The 22,616-nt window shown below is 43.8% G+C and overlaps 2 protein-coding genes across 5 annotated transcripts in view; both read left to right on the top strand.

The window, feature by feature from the left end:
• RPL24 (ribosomal protein L24) overlaps positions 1-22,616 on the top strand; it is a 145,266-nt gene that overhangs the window by 75,354 nt on the left and 47,296 nt on the right. The window lies entirely within an intron of this gene.
• Positions 1-22,616, top strand: part of CEP97 (centrosomal protein 97) — a 56,693-nt gene that overhangs the window by 30,804 nt on the left and 3,273 nt on the right. For all 4 annotated transcript variants that reach the window (XM_068268444.1, XM_068268445.1, XM_068268447.1 and 1 more), the window contains 3 exons: positions 1,450-1,580; positions 3,920-4,604; positions 12,020-12,095. In XM_068268444.1, the coding sequence (XP_068124545.1) occupies positions 1,450-1,580; positions 3,920-4,604; positions 12,020-12,095 (892 nt within the window). The remainder of the gene's footprint in view (positions 1-1,449; positions 1,581-3,919; positions 4,605-12,019; positions 12,096-22,616) is intronic.

The following is a 22,616-nucleotide window of genomic DNA, read 5'->3' on the forward strand; positions in this document are numbered from 1 at the left end:
GAAATTATTGATATTTTCCATGTAATTTGTTCATGATGTTTGATCTACTATGAGCCTGCATGTCATCTTTACTACTGGCAGACAAGAAAAAAAACTTGACAACGCTACTTGCCATTATCTATTACCACACTCACTAACAATGTTATAGGCTAAAAGGTTTTTTTTTTATAGATGTACATATGCTCAGAAGGAAATACTTCTTGCTTGGCAGCTGAAAACCGCTGCTATTTCCCACAGTGCAACAAGGTTCGTAAAAGGGAAACTGTCATGACCATGGTCATGACATCACACTGTGGGAAGGGTTTCACCACAACTGATCCATTTGAGAAAAGGTAAAGATTTCTTATTGGAAAGGTGGTATCAGCTACTGATTGGGATGAAGTTCAATCCTTGGTTTCACTTTATGAAGTCCTAAATTACCTATTCAGCATCAGTTACTGGCTGTTTGGCTGAACCCTGGTATTTATCTAGTGCACGCTTAAAGTTTTGATCCATGCAAACTGGTGGATACTTGGAAATACAGTAGATAGATATAGGTGCTTGAGGCTAATCCTGTCTATCCTATAGGCTCGATATTTGATCTGAGGAAGCAGCTTATGCCGTGAAACATGTTGTCTTAAGGTGCACAATAAAGCTTTGAAATACCCCTTTGAACTGTTTATACGTGAAAACCATTTATTGAAGGTAGGACCTTCTTGCCACCATTTTTTATATATCCTTCTATTATATGGACATATATTTTCCTGGGCACCACAGCCATTTTGAAACTTCTTAAAGCCACCCCTGAATAGGGGAGCTCGCTTGACTAAAGAGTGAACTTTCCTTTCGAGCTGCGACCGCCACACCTCTTCCACAAGGTCCGGGTGGGTATGCTACTTCCACACATGCTCCTATCAGTGGTTGCCTCCCTAGCAGCCCAGCCATGTGAGTATAATTTATCACTTATCTTCATGATACCCGGATTACCCTGTGATAATAAGTCCGCATCTGTGCATCGTTACTCTTGTGTACCCAGGCCAACCTATTAAACATCTAAGTCTGCTCCTTTTTATGTGTGAAAAAGCAAAAGAGGGGAGAGTAAGTGGAAGGAGCAGGGCCTTACTGCTCTATACTAGCACAATGTTAAAAAAAAAAAAAAAAAAGCTTTATTGAAATAAAACTAAGGTGGGTTAAGAGTGGGTTTAAATAACTGTAACATGTTTAAGGTTTGCTTTAGAAGACTGGTGTCAAAGCTGGAATATGACTGAACTGTACTCAAGAGCCAACCTTGATAACAAAAAAGAATCTTCCATGGAAGCATGACCTGGCTTTCCAGATAATATTCTCTCTGTATAGGTGCCCAGATGGCAAGAACAGTTCTCTGACTGACTTTCCATGTCACATAACTACATTTACCACTTGTAGTTCTTGTTGAGAATTTACATAAAGATACAATTTTGATTTCAATAGGTTGCACCAGAGACAGCTGATGCACCAGGTCCATAGTGAGAGCCATCTCTCCTGCGCGCCCAACACAAGGTCATTTTCCTCACCACAGCAACGGAGCCCAAGCCATTGTGTCCTCCGATCTGCTGAATGTGGTAAGCAAGGGCATGTTTTATGTTTAACATGTTTTCCTCAAAGGTACAGAGAGGCTTATGTTGTAGCAGAGATATGAGAGGTTTGTTGAGTTATAGGATGGTCTGGAATGCAAAACCAGTCTCTGAAAGTTTGGTAATGGAATGTCCTATAGCTTGACATGTACATACATAAATAGTAGAGTTTATAGAAGTACTGTATGACATTGCTGAGCAGAGTGAGCATGTAGACTATGGGCTTGATTCACTAATGGCAGCTCGCTGAAGCAGCGTGAGTTAAATGAGCTTATGCGCTCTAAACTTATCAACGTGACCTAATTACAGAGCGGACACACTACGCGTGCTACAGGCAGCATAGCTTGCGCACCTTAGCAATGGCCGCTCGTTGTGAAGTCCTGCGCAATAGTGACGGCTGCTACTACATTAATGTAGTAGTGCCCGCGGTTGCACAATACTTCACAAGAAGCGGCCATTGCTAAGGAGCGCACGCTACGCTGCCTGTAGCGTGCCCGCTCTGTAATTAGGCTGCGCTGATAAGTTTAGGGCACATAGACTCATTTAAGTCGCACTGCTTTAGCACACTACCATTAATGAATCAAGCCCTAAGTGTGTTAGCAAGGTTTGTCTCCAGAGAACATTTTTAGTATGCCGTTTACTTCTGTCATGGATGCAAGTAAGCATATTTTTTGCTTAGTAACCTTTTGGACCACCTATCCTTGACCATGTGCCTACCATGTGCTTTCAGGAGAAGGAGGTTGTAGCTTGCATCTTGCAGTCACAACCCTTTTTCTTTTGCAAAAACTACACACATTTGAATACAGTTTTTGTTATAATTGGATTTCTATGAAATGCAGTTATTAAAAGGGAACCTGACTGTCATACTGATCTTCTCTCTTTAGTAGGTTCTCGCTGACCTGAAGATAGCAATACATGATCTGTATGCTTGTTATGGATCAGTAAGTCAGAAACTGTAATTTACAACAGCCAAGCAACTAAAGTATTTAAAACCAAATCCACCTTGGCTCCTCCTATATTCCTTCTTGTTCAAGATTATTTTATTATCAACCATGAGGCAGAGGTCACACTTGCCAAAATCGTGTGTTTTCCCGCACCACAAAAATGTACCTAACGCTTCACTTTGGGATGATTGCATGGAACTGGGGATAATGTGCGTTTTCCCACTGTGGGGGAAAAAAGTACTGTAAGTGCTGCTTTTTCTCAACGCTTGCTATTCCCTATTGCGCAGTCAGCTGTTGCCGTCTGTCTGTCGGCCAAAAATGAGCAGACGCTGCTGATTGGTCCACGGAAACCTGCTTACGGTTTCCCTGGACTCAACACCGATACACAGCACTTTCATCAAGTAAGGCAGATCGCCTTACTTGATAGTTCTGTGTATCAGTGTTATTTATTTTACTCTACTCGTTACATAGCTGGTTAATCTGTTTAGGCCCAGTTCCAGGTTGCCACATATAAGACCTGTTCTCAAGAATTCTCCAGAAACAACAAGAACTGACAGTTTCTCTCTATTTCACACTTCAGTAGTCACTAAATTTGTTTCTGTGTGTAACTCATCGTTCCTACCATTCCAGTTTGAAGGTGGTCTCCTTCATATCTCTATAACATTTACATATTACTGTTAAAATACCATAACATTGTAACATTGTTCTGGGATAATCTGTAATCTGTATGTGCAAAAGTTTTGTGCACTTGTGAAAAAAATGCTGTAAAGTAAAGATGCTATAAGTAATAATTCAATGATCATTTTTTTATTTATGAATTGACGACTAAAAATGCCTAAAAAGGAAAAATGAATTAAAAATAGTATTTGGTGCAACCATCCTTTTTACTTTAATACTAGGTACACACTATGAGATTTTCTGGAAGATTTACTGTCACATCGATTTATTTCCAACATGTCCGATCGATTTCCGAGTATTTTCCGATCAATTTCCTATTAAAGTGAACAGAAAACGGTGAGGAAATTGATCGAAAAATACTTGAAAATCGATCAGAAATCAGATCAGACATGTTGAAAATAATCGATCTGACAGTAAATCTGACAGAAAATCTCATTGTGTGTACCTAGCATAAGACAGCATCCCTTCTCCGAAATACACAAGACATCAGGATTAGATCCATAAATATTTGTATAGACAACTATATATATATATATATATATATATATATATATATATATATATATATATATATATATATATATATATATATATATTATTATTATAATTTTTTTTTCTCCAGACCACCGAGGTATAAACCAATTTCATGTCTGTTTTCTTTTCTTTATTTCTGTTATATTAATTGGAGATATTTTATTTTCCTAGAACCTGAAGTAAAAATAGACACCTGGCTTGGTGCAAGTGGCTGTGAAGACTATTCCTATGCTTCAAGACACATTCATCATTCAAGTCCTGCTTATTCTAGTACATCAAACTATAATAATCTCTATTTAGAAGATATTCAGACTGATGAGGACAAGTTGAACTGTAGCCTTCTCTCCTCAGAGTCCACTTTTGTGCCTGTTGCTCTAGGGTTATCCCCAGTATCTCCCACAGTAGATATGAGAGTACCAGGAATTTCCAATGAAGAAGGTGCCAATGAAACAGTGCTAGAATTTAACAAAGGTACATTTGCCACAGCATCACATGAGAAACAAACAGATTCTGAAGCAGAAATGAACAGTGACTCTAAGCAACCTATCATATTGAATGAGAATGTGAACCCAAGGTCCACTGATAACAAGGCCTCACTGGATTCTGTCATGGAGTACAAAACGTCCCTGAATGATAATAACTCTAACTGCAATAGTGCTGGAAACCTGAAAACTTGTCTTCAAAACAAAGATGCAAGTAGTCTAAATGGCATGAACAAAGCAGCTACCAAGCTACAGTCTCATTGGAGAGGCTTCTATGCAAGGAAATATAATTCCAAAATTAAAGAAGTACGCTATGAAGTTAGGCTGAGCAGAATGCAGGAGCATATTGTTTATCTAACTGAAGAAGTCACCAGGTATGTGGTGTCATAGATTTTTTTTTTTATTTTTTATTTTTTATTTATCTTTTTACAGGGAAATTCATTCATTAGTTATGCTAAGATAGTCACTTGTATAACATAATATACAGCAGTTAATTAAAACTATAAAGAAAAGAGCCGTGGTCTTTGCAAACCGCGTACGAGGTTAGAGGAGAAAAGACAAGCTATGGTATTAAGTATTGTAAACTGCAAGTTCGGTTCTCTTTGAACCTCTCTCTCTGACAAAAGTCATGCCAAATCAGACTTTGCATTGGAAACTACGGATACACTGAATACAGACATTTCTGTATGGATCCAACATATAATACAAACATGTCCGTATTATACGCTTGTCTCCATTATGGCAAACAGTCTGCTTATATGTGTATTGTGAACCTAACATTAGTCTTACTGAGATGTGGTTTAGCATCTTTAGTGGTAAACAGTTGTGTAAATTAATGGCGGAGTATCAGAAGGACTGTAGGTTAGTGATTAGTCAGAGCACCATTAACATGTGGAGAATATTTTATAGCTGTATTTTGTTTGGTAATGGTAGTAACAGGAGATATAGGGGTTGATTTACCAAGGTAGGAGAATGCAGGAGAGCATACATAATGCAGCAGCTGACCTGGAGTCATTTCCTCTATACGGTGGCAAAAGACTGCAGTCTCTACTAGCTTATATCAAAATATAGCCTGGGTTGCTGGAATGTCAGTGAATTAGAATAAACAGTTGTTCAAAACGGAGGCGCCAGATGAGGATAAAATAGTTAATAACTGTTTAAAAAGGGGAGGTAGTGGTGGACTTGCCTCCCACAAGTAGACACACGATCAGTTATTCACTGAATAATATCTTTATTCAAATAGACTCCAGAGTAATAGCAACGCGTTTTACGGGTAACATCCTGCTTCATCAGCCAGTATATGGAGCTTGTAAAGATCCAGGCCAGGTATGAGCTCCTCCGGCCTGGATCTTTACAAGCTCCATATACTGCCTGATGAAGCAGGATGTTACCCGTTGCAAAATGATATGGAAGCGTCTTTATTAACATTTAAACTATTTATAAATTTGAACAAACTTGGAATGTTTGCTGGGCCTCTGTAAATCGCATTTTATACCCTGCCCTGTGCCTAAGGCCTGTTTTAAAACGGGTGCTAGGCCTTGTGGCCGCCACCCTCGCACTGCTCTCTCTCCCCTTGGCCAGCACACGCCTGCGCCCGCCCCCTTGTGGCCCCATCCTCCCCTGCTGCGCATCCTTTTCCCAGCGCTCAGCAGTGCCTCTGCGTCCCTCCCTGCACATACGCACAACAAAAAAAAAGGCACACACAGGGACATGGGACGCAGAAACACTTGCCTATTATTGGGTTGGATTGCATGTGTAACCTTGTGCTATGTTGTGTAACCGTTTTCTACCTCTCTGTCTATCACTCCTTGTTACAATGTATGTATCGCTATTTATTGTCCAGCGCTGCGTAAATACAATAAATAATAATAATAATTAGTTTGGCCCTGTAATATTAAGAAGCTGACACATTATTACATTCCAGCAGTTCTGAAGGTGTTTAGATTTCAGGGACAACAAAGATATTATTTTCATATTCAGCAATGATGCCCTGTGGGACACCTCGAAGGTCACTCCAACCTGAATAAGTACCTTATGTTTTAAGAAGACAAACTACTGTTTTACACAGTATTCTGTTCAGTCGCAGTTCCCTTAACTAGCCTTTAGGTGGTGCTGCTGTCTTTGAGGCTAGAAAGTACATACCATATTACTAACGCCATTGCTCGCCAGATGCATACAGTATATTACTGCATGCCAGTGTCATCTGCAAATGCTAATTTCTAAAAATTAAAAGTCTAAGCCATGTAGCCCCCTACCTCCTTGGTGGGTGACAACTATTGGAAATGTGAAAGGTGTTTTAGAATTTCTACAGTATAGTTCAGGTACTGCACATTCACAACTTCCCGACCGCCCAACGCACAGAGACGGCCGGAAAGTGGACCCCGCAAGGACCGCCGCATGCACAGAGGCGGCGGTCCTTGCATGGGCGGCGCGATCGCGTCATTCGTGACGCGATCGGCCGCCGGGGACTGGCTCCGCCCACCTCGCGCTGTAACCCGCCGGCCGTTCGGAAGCGCCGGCGGGTTACTAGCACCCGGATCGCCGCATACAAAGTGTATAATACACTTTGTAATGTGTACAAAGTGTATTATACAGGCTGCCTCCTGCCCTGGTGGTCCCAGTGTCCGAGGGACCACCAGGGCAGGCTGCAGCCACCCTAGTCTGCACCCAGGCACACTGATTTCCCCCCCCCCCCTGCTCCTGATCGCCCATAGCACCCTTTAGACCCCCCCCCCCCCCCTGCCCACCCGCCAGACCACTGTTTGCACCCAATGACCCCCCTAATCACCCATCAATCACTCCCTGTCACTATCTGTCAACGCTATTTTTTTTTTATTCCCTAAACTGCCCCCTGCTCCCTCCTGATCACCCCCCCCCCCCCCCTGTGTACTATATGCATCTATCCCCCTGATCACCTATCAATCACCCCCTGTCAATCACCCATCAATCACCCCCTGTCACTGCCACCCATCAACCAGCCCCTAACCTGCCCCTTGCGGGCAATCTGATCACCCACCCACACCAATAGATCGCCCGCAGATCCGACGTCCGATCACCTCCCAAGTGCAGTGTTTACATCTGTTCTCTACCCTAAACAACCACTTATTACCCATCAATCACCCCCTGTCACTGCTACCTATCAGATTAGACCCCTATCTGCCCCTAGGGCACTCAATCACCCGCCCATAACCTCAGAACGCCCTCAGACCCCAGCCCTGATCACCTCGCCAGTGCATTGCTTGCATCTATTCCCCCCTCTAATCACACCTTGAGACACCCATCAATCACCTCCTGTCACCCCCTAGCACACCTACCCATCAGATCAGGCCCTAATTTGCCCCATGTGGGCTCCTGATCACTCGGCCAAACCCTCAGATCCCCTTCCGATCACCTCCCCAGTGCATTGATTGCATCTATTTTCCCCTCTAACCACCCCCTGAGACACCCATCCATCACCTCCTGTCACCCCCCTAGCACTCCTATCCATCAGATCAGGCCCAATGCAACCTGTCATCTAAAAGGCCACCCTGCTTATGACCGGTTCCACAAAATTCGCCCCCTCATAGACCACCTGTCATCAAAATTTGCAGATGCTTATACCCCTGAACAGTCATTTTGAGACATTTGGTTTCCAGACTACTCGCGGTTTTGGGCCCGTAAAATGCCAGGGTGGTATAGGAACCCCACAAGTGACCCCATTTAAGAAAAAAAGACACCCCAAGGTATTCTGTTAGGTGTATGACAAGTTCATAGAAGATTTTATTTTTTGTCAAAAGTTAGCGGAAATTGATTTTTCTTGGTTTTTTTTTTTTTCACAAAGTGTCATTTTTCATTAACTTGTGACAAAAAATAAAATCTTCTATGAACTCGCCATACACCTAACGGAATACCTTGGGGTGTCTTCTTTCTAAAATGGGGTCACTTGTGGGGTTCCTATACTGCCCTGGCATTTTAGGGGCCCTAAACCGTGAGGAGTAGTCTAGAAAACAAATGCCTCAAAATTACCTGTGAATAGGACATTGGGCCCCTTAGCGCACCTAGGCTGCAAAAAAGTGTCACACGTGGTATTGCCGTACTCAGGAGAAGTAGTATAATGTGTTTTGGGGTGTATTTTTACAAAAACCATGCTGGGCGGGAGAAATCTCTCAGTAAATGGACAATTGTGTGTAAAAAAAAATCAAACAATTGTCCATTTACAGAGATATTTCTCCCACCCAGCATGGGTATGTGTAAAAATACACCCCAAAACACATTATACTACTTCTCCTGAGTACTGCAATACCACATGTGTGGCACTTTTTTTGCAGCCTAACTGCGCTAAGGGGCCCAAAGTCCAATGAGCACCTTTAGGCTTTACAGGGGTGCTTTCAATTTAGCACCCCCAAAATGTCAGGACAGTAAACACACCTCACAAATGACCCCATTTTGGAAAGTAGACTCTTCAAGGTATTCAGAGAGGAGCATAGTGAGTCCGTGGCAGATTTCATTTTTTTTTTTCGCAAGTTAGAAGGAATGGATTTTGTCACAAAATGTCATTTTCCGCTTACTTGTGACAAAAAATATCTTCTATGAACTCACTATGCCTCTCAGTGAATACTTTGGGATGTCTTCTTTCCAAAATGGGGTCATTTGGGGGGTATTTGTACTATCCTGGAATTCTAGCCCCTCAGGAAACATGTCAGGCAGAGATGCTGGAAAATGGAAAAATTCACTTTTTGCACCATAGTTTGTAAACGCTATAACTTTTTCCCAAACCAATAAATATAAGCTGAATGTTTTGTTTTTTTTTTACCAAAAACATGTTTGTCCACATTTTTCGCGCTTCATGTATACAGAATTTTTACTTTATTTGAAAAATGTCAGCACAGAAAGTTAAAAAAATCATTTGACAAAATTCATGTCTTTGATGAATATAATAAAAAGTAAAAATCGCAGCAGCAATCAAATAGCACCAAAAGAAAGCTTTATTAGTGACAAGAAAAGGAGCCAAAATTCATTTAGGTGGTAGGTTGTATGAGCGAGCAATAAACCGTGAAAGCTGGAGTGGTCTGAATGGAAAAAAAGTGCCTGGTCCTGAAGGGGGGGTAAAGCCCACGGTCCTCAAGTGGTTAAAATGTACTAACAAAATATCCACATTTTTGTATTTGCTATCATTTTCTGTCAGTTTTAAATTGACTGATCACATAAGATTTTATGTGCAGTACTGAGCTCCTTTTAACTTTGGTTCGTGTTCTCCATGTCTTATGCTGGATACACACGTTGAGATTTCCAGTTCGATTCCCGGGATCGAACAGATCGAATCGATTATTTCCAACATGCTCGATTCGGATTTCGATTGTTTCTGCCGTCGATTTGCATGTTAAGTATGCCAAATCGATGGCAGAAACGATCGAAATCCAAATCGAGCATGTTGGAAATAATCGATTCTATCCCGGGAATCGAATGGGAAATCTCAACGTGTGTATCCAGCATTATGATTCATGTTTATTAAAGGCATGTTAACTGCTTACTAATTCCAATGCTGCCTGATTATCTAGTAAGATTAGTTGCACTGTCCATAATGCTAGGTACACACCCTACATTTTTTTTCTGGCAGATTTACCTGCCAGATCAATTATTTCCAACATGTCTGATCTGAATTTTGATTAACATTTAGATTTTCCTATTGTTTTTTTCGAATTTTTTATCGTTTTTCGTGGGACTGAACAAAAATCGTTGAAAAAAACTATTACAAAATGAAAAATCGTTGGAAATTCAGATTGGACATGTTGGAAATAATCGATCTGGCAGGTAAATCTGGCAGAAAATAGTATGGTGTACACCTACAATAAAAATCAGAGTTTTAGGTTTTGATCCTGACTCTGTTTCAAGTCATCCAAAGATTCATGCTATTTGAAATATTGTTTGTGTGCATGGATTTTTTTTTTCCGGTTAAAATATGTAACCCTACTTGTCTATTTTTGTGAAAGCTAATTATAGAACTTTACCATGAGCAAAAGTCATCGTGTCTCACCCAACTTAGCTGTTTTGGTAAACCTGTCCATTGCAAAGATCAACAAAATATTCACTCGAGGCTAAATTTAGTTTGGATCTATTTTTTAAAAATAGTTTATTAATTATTTTCATTGCAAAAATAAAATGAAAGGGGCCTAATGCTGTACACTAATGAATTAAGATAAAGGAATTATAACGCTCTCTTCTGTATGGACAGATAGATATTCCCGTTGTTTTGCTACACACACACACGCACACACACACACATGCCCAAAAAACTGTATAGCCTAAGTTTAAAAAAAAAATGTTCCGTGTGTTTACCTTCGTAAAGTGCTGATGTCGAGTAATGGAACATGGATCAGTTTATTATCACATGACAATGCATAAAATATTCATGTCAAGTATAAAAAAAAATCTATTAAAGCCAATCAAAAGCAGGATGTCATTATATCTATACATTAAATTCTATAGTATCATATAACATAAACTGCATAAATGAAATAAAAGACCAAGTAGGTATCACAAATTTTAACTGTTTAGTCTACAATAGTAGAACCATATGAGTGCAAGAGATGCATAATAAACATAATCTAAGGAAGAGATATAAGCTATATACAGTACATTACGGTATACCTGATGGTTAGATACACTAGCCTATTCTGAGGGGAAAAATGTGGCCCGAAAAGGATCATCCCCCAACTCAAAATGTGCATACACACGTCAGATTTTTCCAAACGACCGGTCGTTTGGACATCAAATCGGGCGTGTGTGCAAAAGGTCGTTCAGCTGATAAAGCTGGTTTTGACGGATGCGCTTGGCAGATCGGTCAAATCCAGTCTTACCAGTTTGGAAAAATCCGAGGTGTGTATGTACCTTTACTAAACTACCAATTCCAGGATACTCCACAGATATAAAAATAGAATTACCTGGAGGCAAGTTGATTTCAGCTGGAAACGCATGTAGGGCTGCTCAGGACGCTCTGTGATCTTAAATGGAACTAGAAATAAGAGGAATGTGGAGGTTGCCATCTTCATTTTTTATCAAACAATGCCAGTTGACTGACATCTGTGTTGATGCTCTACTCCTAATACTTCAGTCACTTAAGTCACTGGCCCAGAATGAGCATGCAGATGAGGCTTTGACTCTGGTCTGACTCACCTGGCTTGATGCTTGTTGCAGGTGTGACTCAAAAACAACTAAAGCCAAAAGCTCAGCATGACGGCCATCGAAGGGAGTGAAAATGAAAGCCTCTGTATTCTCATATCAGGTTTCCTTAAATACCGTTTGGCAGGAAGACGTCGCACTCCAATGACAATGCCTTATCGCTTACAGGCGAATGTCAAACACTGCCATCATCATTATAATAATTTTACCATTGTGCCCAGAGTCGACCCCTTTCCCACATCGGCCCGGTTCCTGGCTACCTGGACACCCCTATTGTGCGCCATAACTCCCTCCCATAGAAAACAAGGGGAGAGGGTTGAGTGGCTGTCTACCTATGCCACCTTCCACAGTGCCTCGTACTACTGTAGGGTTACTAGACCCCTTGTGTTTATTTGTGCTAAGGAACTCAGTCAGACAGTGCATGTGCCTTGCCCCATCCTAGAAAGTACTGCAGGAGGCTGGATTGATGTAATGACCTGGTGGCCTTCCTGAAAAGGTCTTCAAAATCTTGGAGTTGGGCTGGATTGTGTTATCAGGTCTTTCTAGAAGTCAAAATCTGAACTTGCATATTTCTGACCTATTTATCTTCCATGTACTCTTGCTTTAATGCTGCAATTACTTTGTCTTGTAGGCTTAAGAAGGAGAAAGACCGGGAAAGAATGGAACGCTTAGTGCAAGAGGAAGCCTTGAGATATCTTTGGGACCAGGTATTACTGAGTACATCTTCAATTTTAAAATGAAAGTCCACTTTTGTTGGGAAAAAAATTTCCCTTTAACCCTTTCCACTCGTATGTCCCACATAGCGGGACATCGCAAATTTCCCGTTGCACTCGCTATGCGGGACATAATTTCAGTGGCGGTTTGCAGGCACATCTGTGGGGGGCAAAGTCCGATCTCTCTCTCTCCCCTTGTATAGTGGGCATGTAAGAGTACATGCCCACACAGATGGTACCCCCCTGCCCTAAACCAGAAGTGCACGATCAGCGCTACCAGGAAGTGACAGATGCATTGAAATTTCTTTGCATTTTCCTTGCTGATTCCTTTTTGCAGATTCCATGCAGATTCCATTGCAGATTTCTTGCAAAGTTGCACAGAGGAGCAATGGCATCCTATGCAATGGACGTGGAGGAGCATCTAAATAGTAGCCGGCATTTCATTGCTCTAATTCCCAATCGAAATACCAAAGATTGCATCGCGTGTAGTGACATGAAGACACCGGGTGGCAGGCATAAAACCACCTATTATTGCGAAACTTGCTCACGCAAGCCAGGATTACACCCAGGAAATTGCTGTAAAATTTACCATACCAAGCAGAAACAACTCTCTTTAGGAAAAAAACTCCTGAGTGGAAAGGGTTAATATATGCCTGTACATCACTAAGATACTACTATCAGCTGCCTTACATTTTTTTTGTCCATAATAAACACATCCATTGCACAGTGTTTGTAATAAAGACACCTGGACTACAGTAGCAAGAAACAATGACTATGCTCAATCAGCAGAATTCTCCAAGGACAAATGCTCTTTAGAAATGCCCACACAGTTGCTCCTCCAAATGTCTTATGCGACTTTAAGCAAGAACATCTGAAAATAATGTGAAGATGGAGCTCTCTGTAGTGCGTGAAACTTTTAATAGGGTGTAACGATTGGTGTCAGCAAGAACAGATTTTCTGATTATTGGTGATCTGCAGTATCACCAATAATACAGATGTTATACCTGATTATGTGGTGATCTGCAGAATCACCAATAATACAAGTATAGCAAGACACAGGACACACAGGTGTAAGATAGTGTTTTGGTGCAATAGTAAATATTGATGGAGATACCCACTATCCCAGAGGGGCTGGTAGAAGGGGGTATCTCTAAGGAACACAGTAATCAGTACCCCAGCAAGCTGGAGACACAGAGCAATAGTGATAGTTTCACCCGAGGAGCGGGTGATAAACAGTGAGACAATGTAGAGTGATCACTCGAGGAGCGAGTGATTCAGACTGTACTGCAGCAGGCGATTCCCGGAGGGGCAGGAGATCCCGACAGTACTGTATTAGCTAGTCACCTGAGGAGCAGGTGATTAAGACTGTACTGCAGCTATCAACCCGAGGAGCAGGTGATTCAGACTATACTGCAGCTATCTACCTGAGGACTAGGTGATTCCTAAATTGAGGGTCCCTCACCAGGACTAAGCTCCCTGGTGAGGGCAGAAGAGTCAGACAAGCAGGTTCGGCAACACACGGACAGAAACGGTACAGAGACAGGAAGCTAAATCAGAGTAGTAGTTCAGGCAGAGTCGGCAACTTATATCAGATAGACAAAGGTACCGAATCAGAGAGCAGAAGAATAGTCAAACTAGCAGAAGGTCATAACAAATAATACAATTCAATTAGTACTTTAAAGGGATACTGTAGGGGGGTCGGGGGAAAATGAGCTGAACTTACCCGGGGCTTCTAATGGTCCCCCGCAGACATCCTGTGTTGGCGCAGCCACTCCCCAATGCTCCGTCCCCGCCTCCGGTTCACTTCTGAAATTTCTGACTTTAAAGTCAGAAAACCACTGCGCCTGCGTTGCCGTGTCCTCGCTCCCGCTGATGTCACCAGAAGTGTACTGCGCAGACACAGACCATACTGGGCTTGCGCTGTGCGCTCTTGATGACATCAGCGGGATCGAGGACACGGCAATGCAGGCGCAGTGGTTTTCTGACTTTAAAGTCAGAAATTCCAGAAGTGAACCGGAGGCGGGGCCGGAGCATCGGTGAGCGGCTGCACGGGCACAGGATGTCTGCGGGGGACCATTAGAAGCCCCGGGTAAGTTCAGCTCATTTTCCCCTGACCCCCCTACAGTATCCCTTTAAGCTATCAACAGAATCTGGCTAAGTGTGGATCCCCAGCTCCAGCTGGTTCTAGCACACTTTGGGATCTGACTAGGTCTGAGTGCTAACACGTAGCATATGCAACAGCAGACGCGGAACAAGTGACAGTCAGGTCCTATATATTTACTAAACGCGCTCTATAGCGCCGCCCCAGTCACTCAGCCAATCCAAAGCATAGCTGGAGTCAGCTGACTGAGTGATCAGCTGACTCCCCTTCTAGATGCATTACGGTCCTTTCGCTCGGCGCGCGCAGCCCTTAGTCTATGAGCGATAGAAGGACCAGGCAAAGCACCAGCATTTAACCGTGCGGCGGAAACCGCCAGCTGCGACGCGGAGATAGCCGCCATGCCGCTTGCTGTTGCGGCGGTATCTCCGCTATCCATTACAGTACCCCCCACTGAGGAGTGGACCCCGGACACTTCCTACCCGGTTTCCCAGGGTGTAACTCATGAAACTCTTTCTTCAACTCCTCTGCATGCATGCGACAATCCAGCACCCAAGTTCTCTCCTCTAGGCCATAGCCCTTCCAGTGAACCAGGTACTGCACAGAATTCCACACTAATCGAGAATCTTCTCGATCTCATACTCTGGTTGATCGTCAATCATCACGGGGGGGGGGGGGGAAGGAATCCACATGCACAGCAGGTTTAAGCAAAGAAACATGGAATGATCTCACACCTCTCATGCTGGCTGGGAGATCAATCGCATACGTCACATCATTAATTTTCTTAGACATAGGGTACGGGCCTATGAATCTGGGTCCTAACTTGGGAGACGGTTGTTTCAAGGCTAAATGTCGAGTAGACACCCACACCTTATCTCCTGGGGAAAACTTCCATTCCACTGACCGCCTTTTATCTGCCTGTTATTTCTGAACCTGGAAGTCTTTCCCCAGATTTCTCTTTACCAGGACCCAAATTTCCCTTAAAGCCCTTTGCCAATCTTCTAGAGCCGGAAAGGGAGAAGATGCTACTGGCAAAGGAGAAAACTTGGGAGATCTCCCCGAGACCACCTGAAATGGAGAGAAACCTGAAGATGAGCTCTTCAGGTTATTATGCGCAAATTCTGCAAAAGGCAGGAACTTCACCCAATCTGACTGCGCATCTGCCACGTAACACCTAAGAAATTGTTCTAGTAACTGGTTAACCCTTTCGGTCTGACCATTGGTCTGTGGGTGGTAGCCTGATGAAAACGAAAGGTCCATATTGAGCTGACGGCAAAAGGCTCTCCAAAATTTCGACACAAACTAGACTCCCCTATCTGACACTACATTTTCCGGAATGCCATGCAGCTGGAAAATGTGCCGGATGAAGAGATCAGCCAATTCCTGGGCTGAGGGGAGTCCTTTCAGAGGTACGAAATGAGCCATTTTACTGAACCTATCCACTACCACCCAGATGACCGTCTTGCCTTCGGAGCTAGGGAGTTCCCCTGCAAAGTCCATGGACACATCAGTCCAGGGTTTGTTTGGCACTGGCAAGGACTGAAGGGTACCCACAGGTGCCTGGTCGAGATGGCTTACTTCTGGCACACACAGCACATTCTCTTACAAACGCCTTGCAATCGAGTGCCAATGATGGCCACCATACACCTCTAGCTAACAGATCCTGAGTACGGGCAGCTCCGGGATGCCCTGCATTCTTATGGGTATGGAATAGTTGCAAGATTTGTAAGCAGAAGGGAAGTGGCACAAAAAGAACCCCCTCAGGCTTCCCCTCAGGGATGTCCTGTTGGTAAGGCCTTAACGTACTCGCCCAATCTTCCCAGGACTCCGTGGCTGCTACCACTAATCTTTGAGGTAGGATGGTTTCAGGGGCTGTAGGCTGCACTATCTCAGGCTCAAAGCACCTAGAAAGTGCATCAGCTTTGACATTCTTGCTCCCTGGAGTATACGTTATTATGAATCTGAACCGTGAAAAGAACAGGGACCAGCAGGCCTGTCGGGGACTAAGTCTCTTGGCCCCTTCAATGTACTCCAAGTTCTTATGATCAGTATAAACTGTAATAGTATGTTCTGCTCCTTCAAGCCAATTACGCCATTCTTCAAAGGCTAACGTAATGGCCAGAAGTTCCTGATTGCCAATATCGTAGTTCCTCTCGGCTGGAGAGAACCTACGAGAAAAGAAGGCACAGGGATGAAGTTTGCCTTGTAAGCCAGAGCGCTGAGACAGTACAGCCCCAACCCCAACCTCTGATGCATCAACCTCAACGAAGAAGGGGAAGGTGACATCCACATGTCTCAGAATGGGAGCAGAACAAAATAGTTTTTTAAGCGTAGCAAAGGCAGACTGTGCCTCTGCCGACCAATGGTAAGTGTCAGCCCCTTTTTTGGTAAGGCTGGGTAGGGGTGATACCACAGAAGAGAACCCCGTGATGAATTTCCTGTAGTAATTAGCAAAGCCAAGAAATCTTTGGAGTGCCTTCAATCCCACAGGTTGAGGCCACTCCAATACAGCAGAGACTTTTTCAGGATCCATGGAAAGGCCTGAAGTGGAAATGATATATCCCAAAAAAGGGACTTGTGTGACCTCAAAAAGGCACTTCTCTAACTTTGCGTACAACGAGTTCTGCCTTAGTTTTCTTAACACATACTTCACATGTTTACCATGTTCTGTCAGGTTGGGAGAGAAAATCAGTATATCATCCAAATATACTAAGACGAATTTTCCCAGAACCTCCCTAAAAACTTCATTAATCAATTCTTGGGAAACGGCAGGCGCACTACACAACCTGAAGGGCATAACCAGATACTCGTAGTGCCCATCGGGTGTGTTGAACGCCGTCTTCCATTCATCACCGTCCCTAATGCGTACCAGGTTGTATGCCCCTCGAAGATCCAATTTAGAGAAAATACTGGCATTGGTCACCTGAGCAAACAAATCGTCTATCAAAGGCAGTGGATAACGATTTTTTTTTTACCGTGATTTTTTTTTTTTTAAACACCGATAGTCAATGCAAGGTCTGAGCCCACCGTCCTTCTTTTGTACAAAGAAGAACCCAGCTCCCGCTGGAGATCTAGAAGGACGGATAAAGCCCTTGGCCAGATTTTCTTTGATATACTCCTGCATAGCCAACTTCTCTGGTCCAGACACATTGTAGAGATGGCCTCTAGGAGGCATACAACCTGATCTTAACTCAATGGGACAATTGAAACTCCGGTGAGGGGGGAGTTTGTCTGCTGATTTGGGACAAAATACATCCGCAAATTCTGCGTACTGCACTGGCACCCCTTTGACTTGAACCTTGGTGGCACAAACAGCAACTCTCTCCAGACAATGATGACAATGGGTAGACCAGCTCTGTAGCTGACCGTACGCCCAGTCAATCTGAGGGGAGTGTAGTTGCAACCAGGGCATACCGAGGATAATGGTAGAGGTTGCCATCTGCAGGACAAAGAACTGTAATTTCTCCTTATGTAGCACCCCTATAGTACACAGCAGTGAGGGAGTCTGAGAAAGAGGCTGTCTACACTGTAACGGAGAATCATCTACTGCTGTAACCAAAATCTGACGGTCCAGCGGGAGCAAAGGAATGCCCAATTTTTTCACAAAGTCATAGTCTATAAAATTGGCTGCAGAGCTCGAGTCAACGAATGCCTCTGTGGCCGTAAGTGTGGATCCCCAGCTCCAGCTGGTTCTAGCACACTTTGGGATCTGACTAGGTCTGAGTGCTAACACGTAGCATATGCAACAGCAGACGCGGAACAAGTGACAGTCAGGTCCTATATATTTACTAAACGCGCTCTATAGCGCCGCCCCAGTCACTCAGCCAATCCAGAGCATAGCTGGAGTCAGCTGACCGAGTGATCAGCTGACTCCCCTTCTAGATGCATAAAGGTCCTTTCGCTCAGCGCGCGCAGCCCTTAGTCTATGAGCGATAGAAGGTCCAGGCAAAGCACCAGCATGTAACCGTGCGGCGGAAACCGCCGGCTGCGACGTGGAGATAGCCGCCATGCCGCTTGCTGTTGCGGCGGTATCTCCGCTACCCATTACATAGGGTAAGTAAAATTGCGCTTACAAGATAGATGATTTAAATAGCATATCACACATTTGGGCCTCAATTCACTAAGCTTTATCAAACACTTTATCAAACGTTTGATAATTTACCTCATGGGTAAAAGCTAATTTTGAATTCACTAAGGTGTTATAGATTTATTGAACGTTTTATCGATAAAACATTTGATTAATATATAAGACCTTAGTGAATTCAAAATAAGATTTTGCTCATGAGGTAAATTATCAAACATTTGATAAAGTGTTTGATAACACTTAGTGAAATGAGGCCTATTTGTGCAGAATCCAGGCCTCCCTCCCCATCAGGCATTTTTGAGCCTAAACGCATAAAGATGCAATTAGCACGTTGGCTTCCGGTGAGCCTACCCCCCGTGAGTACCTGGTTTACATACGTAATGCTGCCCTGCTGGCCACGGTACAGTTAAAGGGAAAAGACTGGAGCATCCATCTGAGGTAGACCTGGATTCTGCACATGTGATATGCGTTTAACTTGCAACTATCTTGTAAGTGCAATTTTAATTGTGCTTGCCCTATTAAAAGTTTAATGCAATATAGAGCGCTCCATCTTCACTTTTTTCCAGATATCCTGAACTGGAGTGCCTAGCTAACTGAATTATTGTGGTGGTGGAAGATCAGTAACCAGGACTTCTGTTCTATGTTGACATACTGCAGAGATAATACAAGTTACATGCTTTAAATAGAATGCAATTTGAGTTTGCATCTATTTTAGGAAATTCATAGCAGACGACAAATAAAAAGATATAAATTGCTATGGGACTTCTGAAGCACAGACTTAGTTTTATAGTATTCTTTTATCAAAAGACTGTAGCATACCTTAAAGCTTAGTACAGGTGTTAAATAGCTGATGCCTAAAAAATGTTTATGATCAGATAGGGTGACTATCTAATATCTATACAGATGTCCCTGTCCTGTGCTGCTGATCCTACTCACGTCTCTATGTACATCATTTCCCAGTAATGTATTTCACGTTGAAGAATATGTCATATGAAGCTTGACTGCTATAGTTTGACTTGGTAATTGCTAATGAGCAGTTTGCGTATTTTTTTTTTTATGGGGGATTCTGAACATTTCATCAATTCTGAGACAACAGCTTATGAATGGACTTTCCGGTAGTTATTCAAAGCTAAATAAACATTTTGGTTGGCTTTTCTGTCTACTATAGATGCCCAATAATGATACAATTTATAGTAGTGACCAGGGGCGGCGCCAGGGGGGTGCTTGGTGGTGCTCGAGCACCCTAGAATTGTCCAAGCACCCCCTGGAGTGAACTGACTTCAGGCGTCTAAAAGACGCCAAGTCAGTTCACACAGCGGCAGCCCGGAGCAGCAGGCAGGGCTACGGTAAGATGGCCGCCCGAAGCCCTGTTCTGCAGACTCGAAAAGTCTGCAGTGCATGGCTTCGGGCGGCCATTTTCCCGTAGCCCTGCTCTCAGCATGCAGGCAGGAAGTCTCGTGACGTCGGGAAGGAAGAGGATCATGGGCGCGCGGGCGCTGCGTGCCACAAGGAGGTCGGAACAGGAGGTCGGGAAAGAAGGTCTTCTGGCTGTAGGTGAGTAAATGGGTTTTTCTTTTCTTTTTCAGGTGGTGCTGATTGTGCATATTGGGGTCATTTCTGCTACGGATTGTGCATATTGGGGTCATTTCTGCTACGGATTGTGCATATTGGGGTCATTTCTGCTACGGATTGTGCATATTGGGGTCATTTCTGCTACGGATTGTGCATATTGGGGTCATTTCTGCTACGGATTGTGCATATTGGGGTCATTTCTGCTACGGATTGTGCATATTGGGGTCATTTCTGCTACAGATTGTGCATATTGGGGTCACTTCTGCTACGGATTGTGCATATTGGGGTCACTTCTGCTACGGATTGTGCATATTGGGGTCATATCTGCTACGGATTGTGCATATTGGGGTCATATCTGCTACGGATTGTGCATATTGGGGTCATATCTGCTACCGATTGTGCATATTGGGGTCATATCTGCTACCGATTGTGCATATTGGGGTCATATCTGCTAACGATTGTGCATATTGGGGCCATATCTGCTACCGATTTTGCATATTGGGGCCATATCTGCTACCGATTGTGCATATTGGGGTTATTGAACATGTTTTTTGTTCAAATCTGCTCACATTACGTGTATTTTCTTGAGAAAACCTGCACAATTATGTGAATTTTCTGGGGACACCAAAACTTGGGCCCTCTGTCTTTGCGTTGCACTTTTAAAGGGAACCCGAGGTGAGAATAATATTGAGGCTGCCATATTTATCTCCTTTTAAGCAATACCAGTTGCCTGGCTGCCCTGCTGATCCTCTGCCTCTAATACTTTCAACCATAGACCCTGAACAAGCATGCAGCAGGTCAGGGGTTTCTGACAATATTGTCAGAACTGACAAGATTAGCTGCATGCTTGTTTCTGGTGTAATTCAGTTCACTACTACAGCCAAATAGATCAGCAGGGCTGCCAGGCAACTAGAATTGTTTAAAAGGAAATAAATATGGCAGCCACCATATCACTCTCACCCTGGGTTCACGTTAAATTACAGTTAGCCCTGCCCTCATCCGGTCATGACCACGCCTATTTTTTCGCCGCGGCGCGCTTCGCACGCCGAAGGTAGTAGCCACACCCGTTTTGGTGGTCAGCTCCCCCGGAAATTAGTCCAGCACCTGCATAGCACCCCCTAAAAAAATTTCCTAGAGCCACCACTGGTAGTGACTGATCATATTTTAGTTTGTCAGTTTGCTCCGTTAACGATTTCCATACAGATGCATTATTTTAATAAAAGATAAAGGTGGCCATACATTAGGCGACTTGGCGGAGGATTGACCATCTGATTTCTGCTGCCAAGTGCATGCCCGACCGACAATGCAAACCATTTTGGACTGAAACTGGTCGCATGAATCGGTTGGACATGCTGCAAGATGTAGGGTTGACTTTCCTGATCGGGTGTGTGGCGGTAACAGCGAGCAATAGCGGGACGAGCGATGAAACCCCCGACGCTGTCCCTCCAATATTTAATGTGCCCGGTGCACTCTATACCTTAACTATCGGCGGCTGCCGCTTGCCCCAGGCTCCCTCCGTCTATATGTACACTCCACGTGGTTGCCAAATAACAAGGGCATTTGTGTGACATCACACGCGCTTTTACTAGACAACCACGTGGGGTGCATGTATGGACGGCGGAGGGAGCCCGGAGCAAACAGCGATGTATGGGCAGCTGGCAGATCTCTCTCTAATCAGATTCAGTTAGAGAGAGGTTTGTCTCTTGGTCGAATCTGCCCATCATTGCTGGATGTATGTTAGAGACTCTAAAGTATCATAAAATTCACGTTTTTATTTTAAAAATCACGTTAACATCATTGCTCTACCTAAAACGATGCATCCCCGCGGCTGAACACTAACTAACTAAATCCCCCCATACTCCCCGGGGCACACTGCGGGGAGCGCTTCCGTGAGAGGCAGAGCTTTCGGCTGCAGCTCTGCCTCTACACGTGTCTATCAGCGCGGATCGCCGCCTCCGCCCGCCTCTCTGTCTTCTTTCACTGAGAGGGGCGGGGGAGAGGCGGAGATATGCGCTGATAGACGTGCATGGAGGCAGAGCTGCAGCTGAAAGCTCTGCCTCCTGGGACAGCAAAATCCACGACCAAAAAAGTCATGGATTTTGTGTGTGTGTGTGTGGGGGGGGGGGGGGGGGGAAGGATTTAGTTAGAGTTCAGCTGCAGAGATGCAGTGTTTTAGGTAGGGCAATGATGTTAAAGTGCTTTTTAAAATAAAAACATGAATTTTGAGACTTCAGAGTCTCTTTAACTCTGCGAACAATCAAGACAGTGTTTCATTAAATGATTGTCCATTGATTGCAAATGAAAGCTTCAACTAACCAGAAACAACTGATAAATGATCCCTGCCACGGTAGTTGAGCAATTGGTTACGCTGGTAAATATTAGTTGGTCGTGTGTGTGTTGCACATGTGCAGCTGATAATCAGTGTACACAAGAACCCATGAGAATGTGCTCAAGGGACAACTGAACTGAGAAATATATGGAGGATGCCATATTTATTTCCTTTTATACATCCTGCTGCAAATGAGAGGAATCTGCGCAGGAGACTTGGGCACCGGATACAGCCGGTATATGGCTGATCCTGCTCCTACACAAATTCCCATTAGTTTTAAATACTATTCCCACTCCAGGCCGCCATGGATGGTGGGGAATGAAATAATTTGGCTTCCAGCAATTGCTGGAGGCCGAATTATAGTGTTTTATAAGTAACTTCAGCTCCTTCTTCTGATGGCGCGGAAGTTACTCACTGCTGCACCCAAGTCTC

Source organism: Hyperolius riggenbachi, chromosome 2, assembly GCF_040937935.1.
Source record: "Hyperolius riggenbachi isolate aHypRig1 chromosome 2, aHypRig1.pri, whole genome shotgun sequence".
Taxonomy (NCBI): Eukaryota; Metazoa; Chordata; class Amphibia; order Anura; family Hyperoliidae; genus Hyperolius; species Hyperolius riggenbachi.